The following is a 24,904-nucleotide window of genomic DNA, read 5'->3' on the forward strand; positions in this document are numbered from 1 at the left end:
ATAATATTAGTAGGAACTAATCCTACTCATATTATAAATGCGAAAGTTTATAAGGACGTGTGTGTGTTTGTTGCTCTTTCACGTGAAAACTACTGAACCGATTGCAATGAAATTTGGTACGTAGACAGCTGAACAACTGGAATAACATATAGGCAACTTTTGATCTCCTACGGGATACGGACTTACGCGGGTGAAACCGCGAGGCGCAGCTAGTATAATAATATAAGTAAAGAACTTTTAAAATAAAACAACACACATACTATATATTTATTTTATTTACAAGGTTTACATTTAAATTTGATAATCATTTGGATCATACAACTCTGACAGCAGACGATAAATGTAAGACGGGGAGCTGCCTCCTCTGAAACATAATAGTAAAAAATATTAAATAAAAAAGACTACCAGAACACTCTTATAATTTAATCGTGGCGATTTTAGTCAGGATAATGATATAAACTCATGAAACATATGCGGTATTCGAGCACGCTTCTGCACGAATTGGGCCGACTCGCACCTGGGAAGTACCCCCACAGAAGACCGGAGTGAAAGAGCATACTGCGTGTTTCGTTCGGTGAATGGGGGGCCGGTGGGCCATATCATTTTCCTTACGCCTCCCTTCCTTTCCTTTATTCCTCTCGTCAATCCTTTGTTAAACCCTTTCCAATTTGAAGCCGGCAATCCATTTGTAGAAGCGTAAAATCTGCAATGGACCTTACGCCTCTTCAAAAGTCCATGGGCGGTGGTAGCGCTTACCATCAGGCGACCCAACAACTCCATTGCCAACGATGACATAAAAAAAATGAATTTATTGCATTGTCACCGATCCTTGATTAGTGTGCAAAGTTTGAATTAAGTCTGTCAGTTTAAAATCGGTCAAAATCTAGTCTAAACAAGTAATTTATATACTACCATACACGAGAAGCTAATAAAAACGTATTAAAACAATAATTTCACCCCACCTCATAACATCTTCCATGTAAGCAACATTATTACATTATTATATTTCAAGCAGAAGCCAGTAAACGCTGTTCTGCCTTACTCTCATCATTTAGGGGTATGAAAAATAGATGTTGGCGGATTCTCAGACATGCCCGATATGCACACAAAATTTCATAAAAATCGGTCCAGCCGTTTCGAGGGGGTTTGGTAACTAAAATGGTGACACGAGAATTTTATATATAAGATTTTAAGAGGAAACAAACAAACTTTTCTGCTTTATATATACACTAGCTGTTCACTTCGGCTTCGCCCGTGGTACATATATAGCCTATGACACTCAGTGAAGTTTCAGCTTTCAAATGGTGAAATATTTTTCGAAATCGGTCCAGCAGTTTGTGCACGTCAAAAAAAAAATACGAAAGTTTCCTCTTGACATCACTAGTACTATAGATACACATTATTTAAGTCGTAACGCGCCGTGGTATTTCGTTCACTCGTTCACTCGTTCATTCGTTCGTTCGTTCAATCACCTATTTCGGTCTTTGAGCGTAATACATATATAACACTAGACGCTCGTCCCGTCTCCGCCCGGATATCGAGATTCCTGTTATATCCCAAGGGGGCATTTAATCGGAATAAAACGTATCCTATCACCCAAGTCGGCTCAAACTCTGTCTGTGTAGCAAATTCCATCAAAATCCGTTCAGTAGTTTCAGCGTGATCGACGGTCAAACATCCAAACGTACAAACTTTCACATTCACAATATTAAAACTTGAAGTTGAAATGATCACTTACAAGTTAGTGACAAACAGTGTCACATGGTCGTGGGGCACGAAGTCGTACATGGGCGCGAAGACCTGCGTCACGGCGCTCTCCCCGCTCCTGTGTGTAAAAAAAATAATAATTATATAATCAATTTATATGTACACTAATATTATAAAGAGGAAGACTTTTTATTTCTGTTTGCTTATTTGTTTGTAATGGATAAACTCAAAAACTACAGGATCAATTTCAAAAATTCTATCACCATTAGATTGTTTTGAGCGAGTTCAATAAACAAGGAGGCTCGCAATTGCTGTAGTTTTTAGGCTTAATTTATTTATTTATGTATCATACTGGTATTGGTATTGTCTATTCGTTTATATTTATATTTAATTATTGTAAATTGGGTATTTATATTAAATTATGCATTATTTTATATTACTGTACTTATTTTTTAATATTAATATATATTTATATATATTTTTTGTTATTCTTATTCTTAGATGTACGCTGCCACTGTCAGGGGGTCAATGTGGTGTCCACTGAAAATCAGTGGAGAGTCTAAGTTCCTTTAATGGGCTTAGACTCTTTTACACTGAGTGGATCTCCCGTTTATATGAGGTTTATTTAGTGTGTTGTAAATTAGATCATTTTTTTTTTATATTTTTTTATTTTTTTTTACCTTATATAAATAAATGTATTTTCTTTCTTCTTCTTCTTTCAATTGGAATGTAATTTTGTGTTTGTTAACTCAGAACTCTGTGCTGTAGATTTTGTATGATAGGTGGTACCTCCCGTGTTACATCAAAAGTTGGTCTATTGTTGGCAATAATAATAATCTACACTAATATAACAAAGAGGAAACGTTTGTATTTTCGTATGTTTGTAACGTTCTCACGCAAAATCACTGAACTGATTTCAAAAATTCCTCGACCATTTGAAAGCTGCGTCATCGTCGAGTGACACAGGTTATATACATATGTAACACGGGCGAAGTCGGGGCGGAGAGCTAGCATTTTCCAATACTCACATGTAGGGTAGGGCGGTGTATGGTGGGGCCAAAGCGTTGAAGTGGGTGTGGTCACACGAGTGCAGCGGCGACAGCTTGTACAGTGGCGCCAGAGCCACAACCTGTAATACATGAATTAACACATAAGGTACGCTTCGCGTTAATTTGAAGATATAATAATTTTAATAATAAAAATTCTTTATTGTCCACAAAGAAGGAACAATACAATGGATATAATGTGAAAAAAAAAGTACAGAAGGTGGTCTTATCGCTTGCAAGCGATCTCTTCCAGACAACCGCAAAGCAGAGAAAAAGGAGTGGTAGTGCACATGACGCCTACATTTAGTTTTCTGATTTAGCCTTAAAACATTTTGCTTACGACAATTTTATTGTTACAAACATCCTTAATAACTAATTACAATTTAGATTAAATAGAAAATAACATTAAGACGATCTCATATATAACAGAATATTTCGTCAATGAGATATTTTTAAAGAATAGGTAAAAAATATCACGAGGCAGGTTCGAATCCGTGTCTTTTTGCTAAACGACCGAAGCAACGCCAAACCTCACGGCCACCCGAATCGATAAAGTATTTCAATGCTATAAAACTAAAAATTAAGCATATATTTCCACACAAAGGTGCACCAGTGCTACTAGCATTTACGCGCAGTGTTGACTAATTAACAAAAAAAAAAATATATATAAAACAGTACCGAATAAAAGACACCACGAAGGTTTTAGTAATTAATTTTAAAAAAATGTTTAACTCATGTCATAAAATAAAAATGACATTTTATTTCTTAGCATTTTCTTGTGTTTGGTTATACGCGAGTATTATACATTTAGAAATTAAAAACTTTTTAACGGATTTTAAACGCGATTTATTCATTATATTATTAACCCGACGTTTCGAACACTTTACAGCGAGCGTGGTCACGGGGAGACTGACTGTTTTTTTTTCTTTACAAAAGTAAAAATATCACCAACCGGTACACTATAATGCCTCGCAGCTGTGGTGACAGCTAACAGCCCCCCCTCCCCTAATACGGCACCTCCCGCGAGCGCCGCCCTCACCCCCACCACAACCTAAAAAGAGGAGATAAATAAAGATAATGAATAAAGATAAAATAAAGATAAGAAATAATTGCAGCATTCCTACTTGATATTTTAAACGCGAAAAAAAAACTCTAGTCTGTCTTATCTTTACGCCCAAACCGCCGAAACGATTTTGATGAAATTTATTATCAACAAATTGAACAACTCGCAAGAATTGGAACAAATTTAAATAGGACCACCCGGCCAGCTTTCAAATAACAAAATAATCAAACATCAAAATCGGCTGACCCAAACGAAAGCTACAGGATATCAAAGCAAAAAAAAAAAAATACTCGAATTGATAAGCTCCTCCTTTTAAACCCCCGACACAAAAAGAGGGGTGTTATAGGTTTGACTTGTTTGTCTGTCTGTCTGTGGCATATCATAACTCCCGAACGGATGCATTGATTTTAATTTAGTTTTTTTGTTTGTATTAAGGTGACTTATGTACGAGTGTTTTTATATATGTTTGATGAAAACCCAAACGGTGTCTCAAATAGCTTCGTATGATGAGAAAGATGGTTTATATCTTTAGCCTACTTATAGAAAGAACGAATTTAAATTTAATTTTTTATTTTTTTCTAAGCTGACTGAAAATGAACAACCATAGACACGAACAAAAAAAAAAAACAAACACGTCACCTTATTAACTCTCGGCATCAGCGCACCGACAACGGCGCCATTCACGTACGTCACGTTCACACCGAGCGTGCTCAGACGCGCCGCCATTGCTGCAGACTGATGAACGATAATCATTTACCATAATCCTATCCAACTAACTATAAGTATTATAAATGCGAAAGTTTGTGAGGATGGATGTACTTGTGTGTATGTTTGTTACTATTTCACGCAAAAACTACGGAACTGATTGCAATGAAATTTGGTATGTAGATACCTGAACAGCTGGAATAACACATAGGTAACTTTTTAACCCGATATTCCTACGGGATACGGACTTACGCGGGTGAAACCGCCGGGACGCATCTAGTATATTATATAATCTATATAGGCTATTACCATCATTACAAAAGGGTCATACACTCTATATATAATTTATCTACGGGGAACTCATTAAGCCATCTCTACATGAGTACTGGTATCCTTACTGTACCGTCACAGTATATAATTAATAAATAACATTTTACACGTAAACATCGACTTACATACAAAAGTAGGAGATAGACATTGTTATGAAACAAGGAACAGAAATAAAATTTAAATGTCTTTTTTCCAGCTCAGTAAAGTAAAAAAAAATCATTTATGGGACAAGGTATATGCTTCTACAACAGAATGACTCATAGTATAAAATCGTTGAGTAATGCTAAATTCAAAAACTACATTAAAAATGTATTAGTTCAGAGAGCCTACTATAGCATTAATGATATAAGGAAGATGACAATCCATGGAATGTTGTCGCTTAAGTACCACAGGACAGTTCTTTGGCATCTTTGTTATGTACTGTATGTAGAATTAAAATGAAAAATTTATACGATAATTTAAAATAATAAAAGACCAACTATAGAAATTCTTGCTGGCTTTTCTCTGTAGAAACTGCTTTTCGAATCGGCATGTCCAAAAATCAAAACTTCGACGATATGTGACATCTGCCCACCCGGACTTGGCCAGCGTGGTGGATTATAGCCTGAACCCACATAAGAGTCCTGTGTCCCAGCAGTGGGAACATGAATGTGCTGATGATGATGAACCGTTTGAAAAAGTGCAATACACGATTTCCTTTCGTCCGTCCATACGTACCTCCGCAACCTGCGGCCCCTCAACCACCACCAGCTTCACCTTACTCGTCCCCGAGGACTTCAGGAACTTCTCCACGAGAGCACTCGCCCCGTACGTGAGTATGACTTCGTCAGCGTGTATGTGCTCTTTGGCCTGACCGCAAATTGACGAGGTGCTGGACTCCAATTCGGCCAACAGCTGGAAAATAGTATTTTATCTTATACCTTTAAACGAGCAATTCTTGTGTATATATATATATATATATATATATATATAATTGGAATCTCGAAATCGGCTACAACGATTTTCGTGAAATTTAGTATATAGGGGGTTTCGGGGGCGATAAATCGATCTAGCTAGGAATCTTTTTTAGAAAATGTCATATTCGTGTTTTATCGACTTAAACTTAGCGACTATTCCTGACATCTATTGGCGAATAATAATACTATTTTTTGGTGAATAATTAAAGTTCCAGCAAATGGCGTTGTTAAGTAACGAAGTCAATGACACTCATTGCTTTAAGGTTAGACTAATTGTTTATATTGTTTTGTGTCTTCTTAATGCACGTGTTCACTTAAAAATGCCTAAACGATCTTGGAAAAAAACGATTATAAACAAACTAACTTAAAAACACGAAGTTAAACCGAGCAAAGCTCGGTCATCCAGGTACTTAGTTAGAATTAAACAAACATGAGTTGATGATAGAACCAACTAAATTGTCTCACTATTTTTATTGTTTATTATTTTTTACTTTAGGTATATACAATATATATAAATGAATGTTTTTATGTAATCGATGAACTCAAAAACTACTGAATGTAATCTTTATTTAATTCAATATAACAATATGGTTCCATCAATATACAATTCTACTGAATACTTTCAAATAAATGGTCACATTAAAAGAAATAAATAAAGATAAAAATAATCCCTTACTTCAGCTATATGGTCCCTTATGGGCTCCCTAAGGTCATGATTTGATGGTAGAGTCGCTCTTCTACTTGACGCCGCCAACACCAGGCGCTGGAGAGATTCCCCAGAATATTCGCTGCTCTGGAATATTATCAGAATATTTATGTACGGATGTTTTTTATTTATCATTATTGGTAAACTAGCTGTGCCCCGTGGTTTCATCCGCGTTAGTCCATATCCCGGAGGAATATCCGGGCTGAACCGGTACGATCGTCTAGTAAAACCTAATTATTCCCCTGTTCTTCTGATGTTTTATGGGAGTACGCAATCAGGCTTATATGTATAGAGAAATATAACATAATTTTCCCATGGTACAGCTAAGAACATTGTTAATTACAATAAAAATTTCTCCTCCTGTAACCTTGTATGCAGAAAATATATATTGCAATATAAAAAAGTTATGGGTAAAAACATAGAAGAGACATCTCTTTTACCGCGAGATTTAATTATTTAGTCTAGCCACTCATTACGATTTTTTTCTTTTCTGATTTATTGTATGCTGTTTTCTATTACGATCTGTTGCGTGTGTTAAATTTTTTTTTTTTTCTATTTATCTGGATAGACATCACTCGTCTTCTCAAATCGTGCGTCCACACAATATTCCCTAAGCATAAAGACAGATAGACAGTGGCGTAGCTAGAGGGACAAGGGCCCTGGTGCATAGAGAAAGAATCGGGCCCCCTTCCAACCTCCCCTCTTTCAAAGCTGAGGTTAGAGGGCCCCCTGAGCTCCGGGGCCCTGGTGCACTGCACCACCTGGCCCTATGATAGCTACGCCACTGCAGATAGAAGAAAGTCCTGAAAGACCTGGTTTAGCAGTTTCTCCACAATAAAAAAAATAAATACCGAAACAAATTACCCTCCTCCCCCCATTTTACAACTGCAAACCCACATAATCACAATGGGGAGCATCCATTTATTACGTGGAGAATTCAAGGTCGAGGTGAATCTCACTTAATCTCCCGGCGGGGAGAGGGGCAGAAGGGGTCTCGCGTAATTAACAGACGTCCCGTTACCTGGTTAGCTAGTGCCCTCTGCTCGTCGCGAATGGCGCGCAAGACGCGACGCACCATGTTAGCAGCTATCAATTCTTGCGGGAGCGCTTTGGCCAAACGGCGGCCCGTCCCGCGCACTGCGTTCACAAGCGATCTGAAATTATGGGGAAGATCTGTATATTAATACCAGCGGTTAGCCCCGGCTTCGCCCGTAGTAAATATATAGTCTACTACCTTCCATATTAAATAGGCTATTTAATACTGAGAGAACTCTTGAAATCAGACCAGCAGTTCCTCGTTTTTGCGTGAAAGAGTAACAAACAAACACATACACATATATCCATACTCACAAACTTTCACATTTATAATATTAGTTGGAAGTAGGATGGTAGACAGCGTCAGTTCATATATTTTAAGTAGATTATTTAATAGCCCTTTATCAAATCTTAACAAAAACAAATGAAAAATTACTATTTATAATAAAAACTGAATCGCATGGTGGATGTTAGCTTTAACATGAAGGAAAAGAATCAGAATAATCTATTCATCCTGATATTGATTCTGACTTGCACTTTAGGCAATTTTTATTATAATCAATCCAGAAATGTCTTAGTTGTAACCAGGTACCTTCTGGGGAAGCGCACTCCATCTGAGACTACATTTCAGCTTACCATCAGGCGAGATCGTGGTCAAATGCTTCCCTTTCATAAATTAAAAAAAAGTGGTAACTATATATAAAATAGTATGTATATTTCTGTCTCATTCTTAGCCGGCTTCATTCTACACATTTTTCTATTTGTGTCTCTTAACTGTCATTATTTCCGTTGCATCAGGTTTGAAATCACAACAATTTTAAAGAAGTTTCACTTCAATAATCTCTAAGAACTTACAATGCACTTGTGTTGGACGCCTCTGTGATTATTTGCTCCAATAGTGTTACAGTAGCCACTGCTATCTTGTTGGAGCCCTGCAATTTTCTGTTTAAATTTTGTTGTTGATTAGTTACTGGTCTTATGGATATCCTAAAGAAAATGTCTAATTAATATATATATATATATATATATATATTATTAATTAATAATACATATATAGTTTGTTTTCATTTGATTCCTGGTAGGGATGCACAAAAAAATATCTCAATCAGTCAGAGTACAGAAGGCTGATCACCTACTTGTCAATAAAGAAAATTGATCAGTGAAACAGATGTATATCATCTGCTGTAGGGGCCATGGGACTTCACTTACTTTTCATCTTAGGGCAACACAAACTAGTAGCCAGTAAATAAGCTTTATTTGGTTTGGCAATCATTTACTTTACCTAGCAAATTGTTATATAATTAGATAAAAAAAAAAATACAAAAAAAAACAATCCAATTAATACATAAAACACTACGAAAAAGGAGATATAAAGTGGAGCTAAATGAGGTAGCCACTCAGTTTTTCATTTCATTCACTTTATATTAATTTGGATTTTGTTTTGTCTTAATTTCTATGCAAATAACTTTAATTCCTAAAAACAACAATATTTCCATAACAATGGACCAATTTTTTATTATTCTTGGCACATCATTACTTTATACTAATTTTGAATTGGATATAAAAAAGTCTACAAGTTCCCTAATTTATTATCATCTTCTTATAATCGATTCTTTATAAATGTTAAAGGAATAGTTTTAAAATATAACGAGGAAGGTTATAAAAATTAAACCTGTTACTTACCCTGTCCTAATATCTGATACGAATTTCACAATATTTTCGATGCTTTTTTCATCCAGATCCTGGACATTCCCTTCTAAAGGTGGCATTTTTACTTAGAATCTGAGATGGTTATAATTATTTAACAAAATAGAAACGTTTCCTCCAAAAATATCAAAACATAACCTTCAATATACGTAATATTTTGTTATTAGATTGACACTTGACAGTTTGATTGCCACACCATTGACAGAAACTACTTTTCTTTAAGAGTATCAAATGTGAGTAATCAATATTATCGGATAGTCGATTTCAAAGAGTTGTATAATAATACGGGGTCGAATTAATTAAAACCAACAAAGCACCTTTTACTATGGTATAGTGTGTTATATGCTAATGTTGAAATAATCGTATCTTAAAAACGTCTAGTGTATTAGTAAACTAATAAAAAGCAACTTTCCTATTTTACTCCAATATGAATTTTTATGGATCTTCTCATATAACGTATCTCCTATATAATATCCTCTCTTTTTTTGTATCCTCTATTTGTATCCTCGATTTCGACAGTGTTGTTCTATCTCATAAGAACTCAATTTTTAATGTTTTATTACTAACAATATGAGTTAGTTCTTTGCGTGGCGTTAAGGAAAAAATAAAAGCGCAGTAGTATATCGCATATTATAAGAAAATTGTATATTTTGTGAGTAATAACTACTAGAAAACTAACATTGTATGAGCAAAGAGCTTTTACAATTAAAGGTCATTCACATGACATACATTTCTGTAACAGTTAAAACTTAGAAGCCTTTTCAGGTGATACAAAATTAGCACCCCTCAAAAAGCACCTTATAATTTCTTAGATTACCCTATTATTATACTACTCTTTGGATTAGATTCTGTTGGGTTAAGCCATTAACAAAGAGAAAAAAAGAAACAGATGTAAAAAAAATATTTTCACAAATAAATACACTTTATTTCGTCAATTAAACTTAGTAATGATTCGAATCATACGTTTTTATTATATGAAGATTAATGAACAACTAAATATTTTCAAATATTATAAAATTAATATGTAATCTAAAATTGCAATACTTTTTTACGTAGTAAGTACTACAAAACATTAAAAAAATATATCTTATGGATAAATTTAAACAAAATAGTAGAACACATGATTAAAAATTCATCTGCAATCTTTTAAAATTTAAAATCTTATTAGGATGTTGAAATCCAATATTACACACATATGTGATTATTACACGAGCACAAATTGTATATAATAGGTTTGCCAACAAACAAGTTATTCCAAAAATTACTACAATAATTCTCATCATTGTCCGAAAAGCTTGTCTGAGCAGTCTTGCTTTTCTTAACTTTCGATGAAGATGCATTCGAAATGTGTTTTCGTTTTATTCCCTTTTCCGATAACAAAATTTTCGGAGTAGAACACATAAGAGGTTCTACGCTTACTTCTGAAGCATCACTCGAATACATTGATAGTTCTGAAGCAGCAAAGCTTAATGAATTTGGATAACCAGTAGAGGAATGTTCACTTAAGTGTTTGTATACGTCAGTAGTACGAAGGGAACATTTATTCTTTCGCATGATGTCTGGATAAGACAGTGGGTCGCCATTAGATTTATTTTCACTTGCATCTGAAATAAAGTAATCTTATTAATAAAAACAGATCTATACATTCCATAATATTACTATGCTACTAGCAATAAATTTATTTAATTTACAATTTTACATTATACATATTATTTATGCGGGTATGTCTAACCCAAAGCTAAGCGTAGATTACATAACTGTACACAATTGTACTGTTTAAACTTTAATATCAAAAGTGTGTGTTTTTTCATACCTTCAGTGCTAGCAAGTTTATGAAATTCATTAGATGGCGATCTAGACCTAACAGGAGAACTAACTGCTGGTATTATGTCATCCTGACAACCTTGATAATCACGCGCATCAGAATTTGACGAACGCGATTTATTTGACCCTGATGTATCGTTTTCATCTATCACGCTTAATTCTTCGTTGTCTTCACGACTGTGGGCTCCTGAAGATCTTTCCATAATAACATTATCAGAATTATATAAGCATTGGATGGCATACGTTTCTGGAGAACTTTTTTCTTCAATTGCATTTAATTCTACTGGTTCTTTGTCAATGCCACCAGTTATCGAGGCATTATAGCCTCTTTGATCTGACGATATAATTTCTTTCATTGTTTTCTCTAACTCTTGATAAAACTCATCTGATTCATCGACATCTTTTCTTTTAGGTACCACTTCAACATTAAGTTCTGGTAAACTTTCAGTGGAGTCAGATCTGGTATGTGGCTCACGTAATTCTGGTATAGGAGATAAAGCTGAAATTCAATTGATTTGCTTTCATTAATTCTGTTATTCTTTGTTTTTTCATATGTATCTATACCTTCGCATTACTATATGATATGCTAGACCGCTCCGCTCGGATATCAAGATTCCTGTATTGTCCCAGGGGAGCATTTAATTGGGATAAAAAGCATTCCATCACCCAAGTTAGCTCATACCCTGTCTGCATACAAAACTTCATCAAAATCCGTTCAGTAGTAAAAGTGTGATTGACGGACAAACATCCAAACAAACAAACTTTCACATTTACAATATTACTGTGATAATTTTAGCTATAATTGGCGTTGTCGGAGATTAGTTGCGGAGGAAGTTTATGAAATTTAAACGACAAAGTGCACCCCTTTCGTTTTTAGGAAAAATATAAAAAAAAAATAGATATTTTCCTTTGATAAGAATAGCAACATTTCGGGGAGTGGGTGGAGGAGGTGGGGAGGTTGATCCTTCTAACGATATCTAGTAGTGGTAGGTAATTATAGTGGAAACATGCAGATGCAGACTTAATATTGTCGTGTTTAAGAAACATATCTGAAATATGGTCTAAACTTACTTGGTTCATCTTGGAATAGCTTTCTTGCTAAATACCATTTCTTTCGCTGCCACTCTTCTATACTCAAGCGCGACATATTTGAAAGTAGTTTTATTTATTTTAATAATTATATAATTCACATACTATGTGTATAATTGTGTACGGCAACGATGTTTTTAAAATCACGTTAAAAAATTATGTTTGTGTGGGTATTTCGTAAAATTACAATCAAAGTGGGTAAACAAATGTCAAACTTGTGAATATATTTTATAAAGCCATAATATGTATCCATGGGCTATGTCGTTATTGTGCGTTCTCTCCATTAATTGTTTACTAGTCACAAAATAATCATTTATTTTCTTTTAATTAAATGCAAGCCATACTATATAAAATATCCGAACGAAAACATCTGAAAACTGTCACCTTTGACAGCATTTGTCATTAACTTAGCTATTCAAATCGATATTATTGACTTGAATTTAAAAATAATAAATTTTCTAATAACTTCTGTAAAAAAGCTAGTTATCAAAGCTTCATCTGTTACCCTCACACTAAATACAAAAGTATATAAACTGTTTCTTTCACAAAACCTCCTTGAATATTATTTTTTGCGTATTATATAGCTGCAACGCTCCACCGATTCATGTAGCCGGAAATGTTGGATAAAACTAAAGTATTGTGTTAGTAGGTGACAATGGACCTTTCCCCAGACGAAGAACACTTCCAGGGTCGATTGTTGCATCAGGTATGTTATTAAATACATAGTTTTATATGAATTTGAAAGTATCTCCGTTACAGAACAATAGTGGGGGTATTTCGCAATTCCATCTGATTCATTATACCATATTGTCATTGTGTTTGATATTAAATAAATACTCCCAAGAATTATATGTAGATTATGTTCAGGACTAAGGAGTATTTTTTTTATTTAAATAATAAAATGAAAGCTATTTCCTCATTGGTATACAAATCTTAAATTTTTTATCAAAATGTTTTTATTCATTACAAATGACATTCAATTTTTTTTTTCATAAGAAGTAAAATACTTCTAAGTGGAAAGTTTAGGATCTAAGCTATGGATTAAAACAATATATTTATGTAAATTTATTTTCAAAACAAAACATACCAAAAATAAATTAAATATAGAAACTGTCTTTTTTATATGTTATTTTTGTTAAATATATATAACTAAGGAACCACAATGGCTTTGCCCTTTGGTAAATACATAGGTACTCAGGGATCATATGTTATTTAAATTGACATACCTACAGACAAGAGTTACTTGCTTATTTTAAATATTATTCAGGATAGAAAATTAGATAGGTATTTAGAAATTAAGACTTTTTAATAGATTTTTAAATGTGATTTATTCATTATATATTTTAACTCGACTTTTCTTACGATTTGGCCAACCACTATGTGAGGCTATTGAAAGTAGATCTCCAAATTTCAATAGAGATGGTTCGAAGAATCCAACACCTGGGTTCCGTGTATCAAGAATTTAAAACCCCACGTCAGACATACCAAAAGACTAGAAGACACTATCAGCCAATACCCAACATCTGGAAAAATACTCAACATACCAATTATGGAGAAATAGGTGGAGGTAGTTCACAAACAACAATTTTTGTAAGATCTTCAAGACATGTAAGATCCCAGAGACCATGCCTGTTGGGTTAAATAAATATAATGAATAAATCGCTTTAAAATCTGTTAGTAGTTTTTGCATGAAAGAGTAACAAACATACACACATCCTAGTATTTTCTTGCGTTTGATTTTACGCGAGTATTATACATTTAGAAATTAAAGTCTCCCCGTGACCACACTCGCTGTAAAGTGTTCGAAACATCGGGTTAATAATATAATGAATAAATCGCGTTTAAAATCCGTTAAAAAGTTTTAATTTCTACACACACATCCTTACAAATTTTCGCATTTATAATATTAGTAAGATAGGATAGAAAGTAGGATATAATATTAGTAGGATAGTATGTAAGAATGTATGTTTGTTATACTTTCATGTGAAACTACTTGACCCATTTTGATGATACTAGACAATAGCTTATGTACAATTGTAATTGAACAAAAACACTTTCTTCTGTCCGTGGATTCATCCAATTCTTGTAGCGCAGGAATAAATTATCATAATATTTTGCAGATACATAAATATATATATATTTTTTTAATGTCATAGCGGGCAACTGAGCTGGTGGTTCGCCTGATGGAAAACGAATACCACCGCCCATGAACATTCGCACAGGCTCAGACCTCTGAGAATGCGCTGACTGCTTTTAAGGGATAATTGATAAGGAGAGGATTGATGACTGGAAACAAGGAATGGACTGGGAAGGGGCGAGGAGAAGGAAATATATTCCTACTTTTTTTCCTTTTTATTTTACTTTACCTCAAAACTGGTTCAAACCCAATTGGAACCATTAGCTTACACTGGTGTTTCTGAATTAACTTCTTTTTAAATTATAATAAAAAAGCTTTTTTATTTGCCTTTCGTTCATATTGCAATAGAGCATTTTTATAATACGAATATTATGAATGGTGATGATGGCTAAAGAGTGACATAGGGTACTTTTCGCTGTGATTAATTCCCATGCCTTATTGGTGATAATATCTTTTGACCATGAGCTTAACTGGTACCACATACATATCCACAGGCGGCATTATGGGATAACCTCGAGCTGGTCCAAGAGCTATTGGCCAGCGGAGCTGACGTGGACGCGAGGGACGAGCACTGTCGCACCGCACTGCACGCTGCAGCGCTCGCTGAGCGCAGCAGGTGTCTGCCGGCGTTGTGTGCTGCTGGCGTGGACGTTAATGCTAGGTCTGATGAGGATACCGGTGGGAAGGTTTGGATTTAAGACGATTTTAATAAAATATTTGCAGAGTGATTGTGGTAGTTGTACAAAATGAAAACACAAAAAATCTTAATATGGCTTTAACTTTATACATTTAAAATATTCAACAAGCAGTTCGCTCCGGCTTCGCACGTGGTACATATTTTGCCTCTGTCATTCAGCGAAGTTGCACAGCTTTCGAATGGTGAAAGAATTTTTAAAATCGGTCCAGTTGAGTTTCTCCATTACAAACAAGCAAACCAACAAAAATACAAAAAGAAAACAAAATCTTCTTCTTTATAATATAAGTGTAGATACTATAAATGCGAAAGTGCATTTTTTTTATCAAAATAGAAAGATGCCAATTGCGGCCAAGCTGTGAACGTCACAACCCTGTTGTCAGCGGTCACTTCAATCAAAACCCTGTCGGCGGCCTTAATACCTATACTATATTTCAAATCAAACGTCCGCACTGTGAACAGACAGCGTTACACGTCGCGGCGGAATGCGGCCACGCTGAGAACGTCACAGCGCTGTTGTCAGCGGGCGCTGACATCACAACACTTACAGCGGCCGGGGACAGCGCGCTGACGCTGGCCGAACGATCGCGGCATAGACACGCTGCGAACGTGCTGCGGGATGCGAGAGGTCAGCGTTGTCTATTGATATTTTGCTGATAACAAGTTATTACTTTGTTTTTTCAGTATTTATATGTTTGGAAGTTTTATTAATCATCATTTTGTTCTCGAGATTTTTGGTTAATGTGGATTAGTATCTTTATCGATGTTAAGTGTATGTATGTAATAATATACATTGTTAAATTTAAGATTCAAAATGGCCGACGGGACATATAATGTACATAAATAGTTGTCCGCCCCGGTTTGGCCCGTGGTACATATAAAATGGCCTATAGCACACAGGGATTACACACATAATCAAAGAAAAAATTGAAATCAGCCCACTAGTAACTGAGATAAGTGCGTATAAACAAACTTTTCAGCTTTATTTTATTACTTTAAAATGTAGATGAATAAATCACGTTTAAAATCCGCGAATCAGTCGTAAATCTAAGCTATTCCTTTTCTTCTAATGTTCAATTCATTCAAAAGTTTATAATGTGAGTTTCTAAAATGATTTTGCTCTATTTAAACATACAGAAAGGCGTGGTAATACGATACTACCAAGTGGTTCGATTAAACATAAGTACCTGAATGACCGAGATTTGGTCGGTATTTTTTTTTTTTTTTTTTTTATAAATTGTGTTTTTTGGAAATTATATTTAAGTATTATTATTCGCCAATAGATGTCAGGAAGAGTCATAATAAATTGGGACTACTCGAACGCCTCTTATTTGTTAAAAAAGTAAGTTTAAGTCGATAAAACACGAATATGACATTTTCTAAAATAGATTCCTAGCTAGATCGATTTATCGCCCCCGAAACCCCCTATATACTAAATTTTATGAAAATCGTTGGAGCCGATTATATATACGAGATTCCAATTACATACAATAATTGCTCGTTTAAAGATATAAGATAAGCCTATGACAAGGTCATCATGAGAGCAAGTGTAATTAGACCCCACTGTTATTAATTCCGCTCGCTGCTTCTTTTTTTCGAGAGGGGGTCTTAAAATATCTTCACATCCATCACATCCATTATAATTTAACCGGGTTTACACGTGTTGGATGTATAGGTATTATTAATGGGTAATTTCTCGCTATTTCATAAAATATCACAGTATCACATTCTTCTATCCTTCCTATCCTATCCTACTTCTTATCTTATCTTACTAATATTATAAATGCAAAAGTTTGTAAGGATGTGTGTGTGTTTGTTGCTTTTTCACGCAAAAAATGCTGAACCGATTGCAATGAGATTTGCAATTTGGTACGTAGCTGGACAACTGGAATAACATATAGGCAACTTTTTATCCCGATATTCCTACGGGATACGGACTTACGCGGGTGAAACCGCGGGGCGCAGCTAGTAATGGCTAATTTTCGAAGCGATTTTAACCAATACAGCATTAATTCTTATTCAATTAAATAGCTTAAATACATTGTTGATTTAATATAGATCTATATGGTCCTTTATATAGCACAAGATTTAAATTAATATTTTCGAAGATATTGCAGACTAGCTGCACCCCGCGGTTTCACCCGCGTAAGTCTGTATCCCGTAGGAATATCGGGATTAAAAGTTGCCTATATGTTATTCCAGTTGTCCAGCTGTCTACGTACCAAATTTCATTGCAATCGGTTCAGCGGTTTTTGCGTGAAAGAGCAACAAACACACACACATCCTTACAAACTTTCGCATTTATAATATTAGTAGGAAGTAGGATAGTAGGATTAAAAGTAGGATGTAATAAATTGTGTGCTGTATTTTATACAGAAATGTTTGTTTTAATTTTATTTTGATATTCCTGTTTTTCTGACCTGACCTAAAATATTTCGTTCTAACTTTTAAATCAATGATTATTTTACCTAAAACTAAATAATCTAGCTAGGGAGAATTCGATTCGGGATCTAGGCGTATTATTCGATCGCACCTTAAGTTTTAATAACCATATAATTGATTTATGTCATAATGCATATAAAGCTCTTGGATTTATTTTAAGGCAGACTGCCCGTTTCAATGACAAAACTGTTACTGGATAGTAGGAGTTATAATTCCGGGACGTAGCGTTTGCGGCGGTACAGGCCGGGGCTGCAGTATGTTTTTACATACGACGTTCACAGTTTTTCCGTAGTGTATTTAGTATCAGCCGTGCGAAGCCGGGGCGGGTCGCTAGTTATAAATAATCCTTTGTAATCCTTGCTAATGTAATAAGTGCAAAAATGTATTTGTTTGTTTGTCTATCCCTCGCGTCGCAACGGAGCGATTTAATGTAATAATATTTATTGTTGGATATAGTTAAAAGGCTACTTATATAAAGTGGCCTCGGACTTATCATTCCCATCGGATTTTCCATTAACTGCGCACGCGAAGCCGCGGGCGAATAGCTAGTGTATCTGCCTATATATTGATAAGTAAAGCAGAAACTTCGTACCCCCTTTGATGAAAATTTGGCGTATGTAGTAGTTAATATTGAAGAGGAGTGTAGAATGATATTTTTAACCGACTTTAAAAGAAGAGGTTATCAATTTAATACGACTGTATTATTTTTTTTCAACCGACTTTAAAAAATAGTAGGTTGTCAATTCGACTGGATTTTTTGTGTTTTTTTTTTTTTTGGTGTAAAATAATTATTTATTAATTACCAATTTATACTATATACTCGTATATATACGTACCCTAAACATGATTTTTTTTATTAACATAAATCATTGTTAAATTCAAAAAGTAGACGCAAATGCAAAAACTAATAAACTAGTTGTTATTGATAAACGACTTAACCGTTGATTACCAAATAGTTACCTACCACATATCGTAAACCTTACCAAGTAGGGCATAGTGGGCGAGCGAGGCAACCGGGCTACAATAAAGTAAATCGATCAGTGAAACAAATTACTATCATCTGCCCCATACCCCACTAGTGGACACGGGACTTAATTTATTAACTAGCTGTACATGTGAAGCATATAGCATTCATGGATCCCGTAAAAATCCAATAATTTTTTTTAAATCGGTCCAGTAGTTCCTAAGATTGGCGCGAACAAACAAACATACTCGTCAGCTTTATATTATCACTATGGATAGAATAATTCTACGATATGTGAGGAACCCTAAAACCCATTAAAACATTTGTTTACTTCAATAACCTGTTACCTTTAGACGTCACGCGGTCGCATCGAGTTAATGCTATGCTGTTTTGTCGTCCGTTTAATAAACAAATGTTGCCCGGATGTAAAAGGTCCCGTATTTATTGGAAACTTGCCGTCTCGCGGGTAGAGTGGTTGGCGTGCTGTTGGACTTAATAAATACGCAGGAAGTGTTTGACACAGACTAACTTTATTTAAACTCCACAGATAACATATTACATGTAGTACAAGGAAATACCGAGTGGCGCTAGTATATATGCTATTAATTTCAATGCATACAATAGTAATTATAACAGGACTAAGTAGAGGTGCTAAATTTAATTTACAGTGCATATCAACGCGAGTCTGGTAAAGGTTGTATGGATAGAATTGAAAAGGTTCAATAATATTTCAATCTTAATATATATAAATCTCCTAGCACAATGTTTGTCCTCAATGGACTCCTAAACCACTTAACCGACTATAATAAAATTTGCACACTATGTGCAGTTCGATGCAACTTGAGAGATAGGATAGTTTAAATAATTTTAATTACGATGAATGACAACCCGAGCGGAGCCGGGGCGTGCAGCTAGTTGTATATAAATCTTTGCATAGTACATACTTCGATTAATAGAAACACACGTTTTTTATTCCACTGACCACTACACGCAATATGGAAGTCCTAAATCCTATATTGTTGTATCATCATCATCATCAGCCCATATATGTTCCCACTGCTGGGACACAGGCCTCCTATGAGGGTTCAGGCCAATAATTATTGTTGTATATGGCGCTATATCTCTGCAAATGTTCGTGGGCGGTGGTGATCGCTTACGATCAGGCGAACCACCCAACTCGATTGCCCGCTATGACATAATTTAATGGGAGAATTAAGTTAGCAACATAGCAATCCTATCGCGCGTCATTAATTTTTAATGCTCCAGTTGACTCGCCGGCGCGGTGTCGGCCGCACGTCTCGACGTTCGATGATAATTCAATTTAGATAATGTGTTTTCATCTCGAAACGATCATGTTAACGATCCGTGGGTGATTCCAATTTGAATATAGGAGAATTATTGTGGTCAGTCGGGTTTTGTGTGCTCGTACGGTGTTATATGTGGAATTTTATATATAGCTTTATTTATATGGTTTTGTCGCTTAGAGATTTACCGAGTTGTGAATTTGTGTGAAGAGACGTGATAGCTCAGTGGTTAGAAGCTCGGACACGTAACAGCAGGTCGGAGATTCGGTAGCGGAAATAAATAGATTTTTCAATTTTGTATGCACGTTTGTGTCATCACCAAGGCTCGAAACGGTGATGTAGAATATAGTGAGGAAAGCGGCACGTCGTTGTATCAAAAAGTTTGTGATATGTGTCCTCTTCTAACTCGCACTTGGCCAGCGTGGTGGTTTTTGGCCTGAACCCTCACAGAAGGTGTATCCCAGCTGTGGGAACGTTAATTGACTGATGATGATGATGATTATGTGAAATTGTTGCGTTTGAATGGATGAAACGTGGAAATGAGAAGTTTTATATATTTTATAATATTTAAATATATTCAACTGGATGAATAAATATTTAAATGGATAACTAGTAAAGTAGGTATTATGCCTAACCCTGAGGTTGCGGAGAACTTGTTAAGACTATGTTCCGTTTAGTTAAGTTATGTAACTAAGCTTAATTTAACTTAATAAGTATGTATGCAAATACTAGCTTTCCGGCCGCGACTTCGCTCGCGTAGTCAAAGTAAAACTCGCATAGTTCGTGCTCCCACGGGATTTCCGGGACAAAAAATATCATATGTCCTTTTTTAGGTCTCACGCTATCTTTGTATCAAATTTCATCTAAATCGTTTCAAGGGCTTAGGCGTGGAGAAGAGACAAATTCACTGGCGGATTACAAATCTAATAAATAAAATTCTCGTGTCACAATGTTCGTTTCCATACTCCTATGAAACGACTGGATCGATTCTCATGAAATTTTCATAAAGTCTCTATTACTACTAGTCCTGGCTTATCCCGGACCTGCTTATCCCGTGGTACATATTATATATTCTATGACACTCAGTAAAGATGCAGCTATCTAATACAGAACGAATTTTTTAAATCGGTCCAGTGGTTTTTGTGGAAAAACGATACAAACATACATACAAAAACACAGAGGTCGCCTCTTTATAATATAATTTTAGATAAATAGTTATATGGGTCGTAATGAGTCACTAGTAAGATAACCGGAAGCACTTTATATAATTTATCTTCTACAAAAACTTTGTGTCAGGCCCTTGACCTAACAGACAATTAAGATTACATCTTACTATCCTATCCTACTAATATTATAAATGCGAAAGTTTGTAAGGATGTGTGTGCATTTGTTGCTCTTTCACGCAAAAACTACTGAACCGATTGCAATGAAATTTGGTACGTAGACAGCTGGACAACTGGAATAACCCGATAAATAGGCAACTTTTTATCCTGATATTGCTCACGCGGGTGAAACCGCGGGGCGCAGCTAGTTATATATAAAGCGAAGACTCTTAAATACGCACGAAAAACACTAATTATGAATAGATAATGAATAAATCATGAACCGAATTCAAATGTAAACTAAGCTCTTAATTTAAACTGCAAAAAAATCGTTTACCGTTAATTTTAGCGTTACTACGAATACATTAATTCGTGCTATTATAAATGCGAAAGTAACTCTGTCTGTCTGTCTGTTTGTTACGTTTTCACGCCTTAACCACTGAACCAATTTTGATGTCATTTTGTATGAAGGTAGAACTGAACTTGGGAAAGGACATAGAAAGAAAAAAGGGTAAAAGGACTTGAAATAGGGAGATGAAAGCGATATAACCGAATTTCACGCGGGCAAAGCCGGGGACGGAAAGCTAGTAATATATATTGTAAATAAATGGACGGATGGATGTATGTATTTGGTTATTCTTTGACGCGAAAACAGCTTATCGTATCTGTATGCAACTTGTTACAATGATAGATTAGGACATAGGCTACTTTTTAACCGAGTACCGCGCGTGTGACGCCGCGGGCTACAACTAGTATGTAAATATAACGATGCATTACAAATTGCTCGTGTGTTATCTTTATGAAGGTATACTGTCGTCGCAGAACTCAGCTGTTCCATGTGACCCCTGACAACCTTTGATATGAATGACATCATATCTTAAAGTTTGGGTCTCGGTTCTCACAATAATATAGATATTTATCTGAATAAAGAAAAAGGTTGGATAACAAAATTGAATATATTTAAATTTTCTAACATTGTTAATTCGTGAAAAACATGTTTTTTTTTGTGGAACTGTGAATTTTCTTTGTCGGAAAATACTGAATTTCTCTGAAGTATTTTTTTATGTCTCCCCGTTACCTTTTTTAGTTTTTGTTGCTTGATAACTCCAGTCCCTTCCTCTCCAGGGACGTTGTAATTAACTAACTCTCCGCCGGGGCTTCGCCCGCGTAGTGGAAGGATATGATAGACGGACCGAGGGTATACCTCGTATAACTCTCGTTGCCGTGAAATTTCCGGGATAAAATCTATTCCATGTCCTTTCTCGTGTCTCAAACTATCTATGTACTAAATTTCATCCAAATCGGTTTAGCCGTTCATGAGTTATAAATAGAAACGAGAGTGTCTATTTATATATATACTAGCTGCACCCCGTGGTTTCACCCGCGTTAGTCCGTATCCCATAGGAATATCGGGATAAAAAGTTGCCTATACGTTATTTCAGGTGTCCAGCTGTGTACGTACCAAATTTCATTGCAATCGGTTCAGTAGTAGCAACAAACACACACACATCCTTACAAACTTTCGCATTTATAATATAAGTAGGATTAGTAGGATAGGATAGTAAGAAGTAAGATTAGTAATTCTCCCAAGGGTGCCCTATTGTTTTTTATACTGTTTCGACCGACCGACCGACCTTTTTTTCTTTTTTTTTTTTCTTTTTTTTTTTTTTTATTTTTTTTATTTTTTTTTTTTATTATGGGGGGGAAATCTTGCATAGATACCCACGGCCCCCGGGAATGGAGCCGTGGGTTATGTCGGATTCTTACCGACCAAAATCCCACTGTGTTCCGTCTAGCCACTTGAGTGAAGGGGCCACGGGAGCTGATTAAAATACGTCCGCGACCCCTTCGGCACCGACCGACCGACCTACCAAATGCATGTGCTGTGCAACCTGTTAGAAGGTATATAACCTAGGGCTTAACCTTAACGCTATCACTGAATTATTATTTTGAAAACTGTGTTACATAAAAATCCGACAATCGTTTAAGACTCTAGGGTGCGCCAAACGAAATACACACATACGTACACTCGAAAAACATAACCCTCGTTCTGTCGCAGTCGGGTAAACAGACGATCGTCGATACATCATTAATAACAAAACACGTTATTTGTAATTAAAAACTGCATTATGATGCAAACCGATAAATCGATTTCACTTTAATTAACATATGTTTTAGGAGTTATTATTGCTTTATAGTGCGAGGGCTTGTTACGATTTTCAGGACGGTATCTTAGGGAGTTAGAAATTTAGATAAGTAACATTTAAAATTTTTAGCTTTATAGCCGTTAAAAATAATAATGATAGTTTTATTAGTTCTTGTATGAACTTAATTGCAATCATGTGAACAGATCGACAAAGCGACAGATTTATTCGATTGTATTAATATTAATGAAATGTTTTTTTTTCTTTCGCTTAAAGGGTAATGTTATGTATTTATTTTATTTATTTATTGAGTCAACCAACATTTGTTTACAGTGATTTTTAAGTATAAATAGTATATTATGTCAAATATTCTTGCGAATGAGTAAAAAATAATTAAAGGTTAACACAGCATGCACAAATTAAACAGAGCTTTTATTTCAATTAGTAGAATAAAGGCATAATATTGGTTAAACTGTGTAGGTTAAACTGTTAATATGTAAAATAAAAGCATACTTGTTTTATTATAATTTCAGAGTTCTATAAATAAATTAGCTGCAGCCCGCATCTTAGCCCATCATGAAAATTTAATAATAAGACCGCGCTCTTATTATTAAATTTTCATGATGACAATTTTCATCATCTATTTTCATACCTTGGATTTTCACAATCAGAACGATTACGATAGTGTACTGATAAAGAGCACTTTTTAGAATTAAAATACTTTTAAACGGACTTTTAATGCGATTTATTCATTATATTATCAACCCGACATTTCGAACACTACAGCGAGCGTGGTCACGGGGAGCCTTATTTCTAAACGTATAATACTCGCGTAAAATCAAACACAAGAAAATACTACGAGTACTTTTTGTTAGGAGGCGCTCGCACTATACATTTAAATAGTTTAATATGACGTGATTTAGGTTGTTATTTGTAATGTAGCCACGCATTGTCCTAGAAATGATAAAAATTAAGTACCGTGTAGGGTACATAGGGACTTAGAGTGGGGTATGGGACAGATGATATACATCTGTTTCACTGATCGATTTTCTTTGTGGACAAGTATGTGGTCAGCCTTCTGTGTCTGTCTGTTGATGCTGTAACAATAATACAGGCTAGGCAACGGTTGGCACGGTCATAATTTGGATGGGTGAAAAAGTTTTTTGCATCTCGGTCTGCAGCCTCTTCGTACTATTCCTGTAATTTTAATAATTAAACAGTTATGATCCAATACTTAACATTATCAGCAGCCTTTTTTATCCATCCAGGAAATCCCTAGACACTTTCCAATCCTTGTATATTTTTTTTTTATTTGATAATAGAACCTCTTCCCTACAGCGCAAATTGCTTGAATAAAGCAATGTTAATGTATTTTATTATTAAAACGCGTATAAATTAGACAGCACGATACGTTTAATCACTACTATAATCCTACTTCGTTCCTACTTCCTACTAATCCTGCTCCTACTAATATTGTAAATGCGAAAGTTTATAAGGATGTGTGTGTGTTTGTTGCTCTTTCACGCAAAGACTACTGAACCGATTGCTAGGAAATTTGGTACGTAGTCAGCTAGACAACTAGAATAACCCATAGGAAACTTTTTATCCTGATATTCCCACGGGATATGGACTTACGCGGGTGAAACCAAAGCAAAGTCGCTTCCCGCGTCTGTATGTATGCATGCTTAGATCTTTAAAACTACACAACGGATTTTGATGGGTATGTTTT

The 24,904-nt window shown here is 35.2% G+C and overlaps 2 protein-coding genes across 2 annotated transcripts in view; one reads left to right on the forward strand and one right to left on the reverse strand.

The window, feature by feature from the left end:
- Positions 1 to 257: 257 nt before the first annotated feature.
- Positions 258 to 9,443, reverse strand: LOC119838865 (translation initiation factor eIF-2B subunit beta). The gene is made up of 10 exons (XM_038365006.1): positions 9,232 to 9,443; positions 8,404 to 8,490; positions 7,535 to 7,667; positions 6,484 to 6,600; positions 5,569 to 5,745; positions 4,456 to 4,551; positions 3,706 to 3,804; positions 2,736 to 2,836; positions 1,739 to 1,825; positions 258 to 364 (listed from the first exon to the last, which is right to left on the reverse strand). Exons 1-10 carry the CDS (start codon positions 9,315 to 9,317, stop codon positions 292 to 294), a joined length of 1,056 nt encoding a protein of 351 aa, XP_038220934.1. The 5' UTR covers positions 9,318 to 9,443; the 3' UTR covers positions 258 to 291.
- A 3,249-nt stretch (positions 9,444 to 12,692) lies between these two features.
- The window catches only part of LOC119838879 (leucine-rich repeat serine/threonine-protein kinase 1), a 75,813-nt gene continuing 63,601 nt past the window's right edge, over positions 12,693 to 24,904 (forward strand). The window contains exons 1-3 of the mRNA XM_038365022.1: positions 12,693 to 12,874; positions 14,800 to 14,991; positions 15,462 to 15,627. Coding sequence (XP_038220950.1) covers positions 12,824 to 12,874; positions 14,800 to 14,991; positions 15,462 to 15,627 — 409 coding nt within the window. The 5' untranslated portion in view covers positions 12,693 to 12,823. The remainder of the gene's footprint in view (positions 12,875 to 14,799; positions 14,992 to 15,461; positions 15,628 to 24,904) is intronic.

This window comes from Zerene cesonia, unplaced genomic scaffold, assembly GCF_012273895.1.
Source record: "Zerene cesonia ecotype Mississippi unplaced genomic scaffold, Zerene_cesonia_1.1 Zces_u006, whole genome shotgun sequence".
Classification (NCBI taxonomy): Eukaryota; Metazoa; Arthropoda; class Insecta; order Lepidoptera; family Pieridae; genus Zerene; species Zerene cesonia.

Bases quoted from the DNA above. Each gene is read 5' to 3' on its own strand.
- LOC119838865 (XM_038365006.1), bottom strand. From the start codon at position 9,317: ATGCCACCTTTAGAAGGGAATGTCCAGGATCTGGATGAAAAAAGCATC. The intron at 8,491-9,231 runs GTAAGTAACAGG...AAATTTAAACAG, and splicing joins GTATCAGATATTAGGACAGG to AAAATTGCAGGGCTCCAACA. The intron at 3,805-4,455 runs GTGACGTGTTTG...TCCTCTTTTTAG, and splicing joins TGATGCCGAGAGTTAATAAG to GTTGTGGTGGGGGTGAGGGC.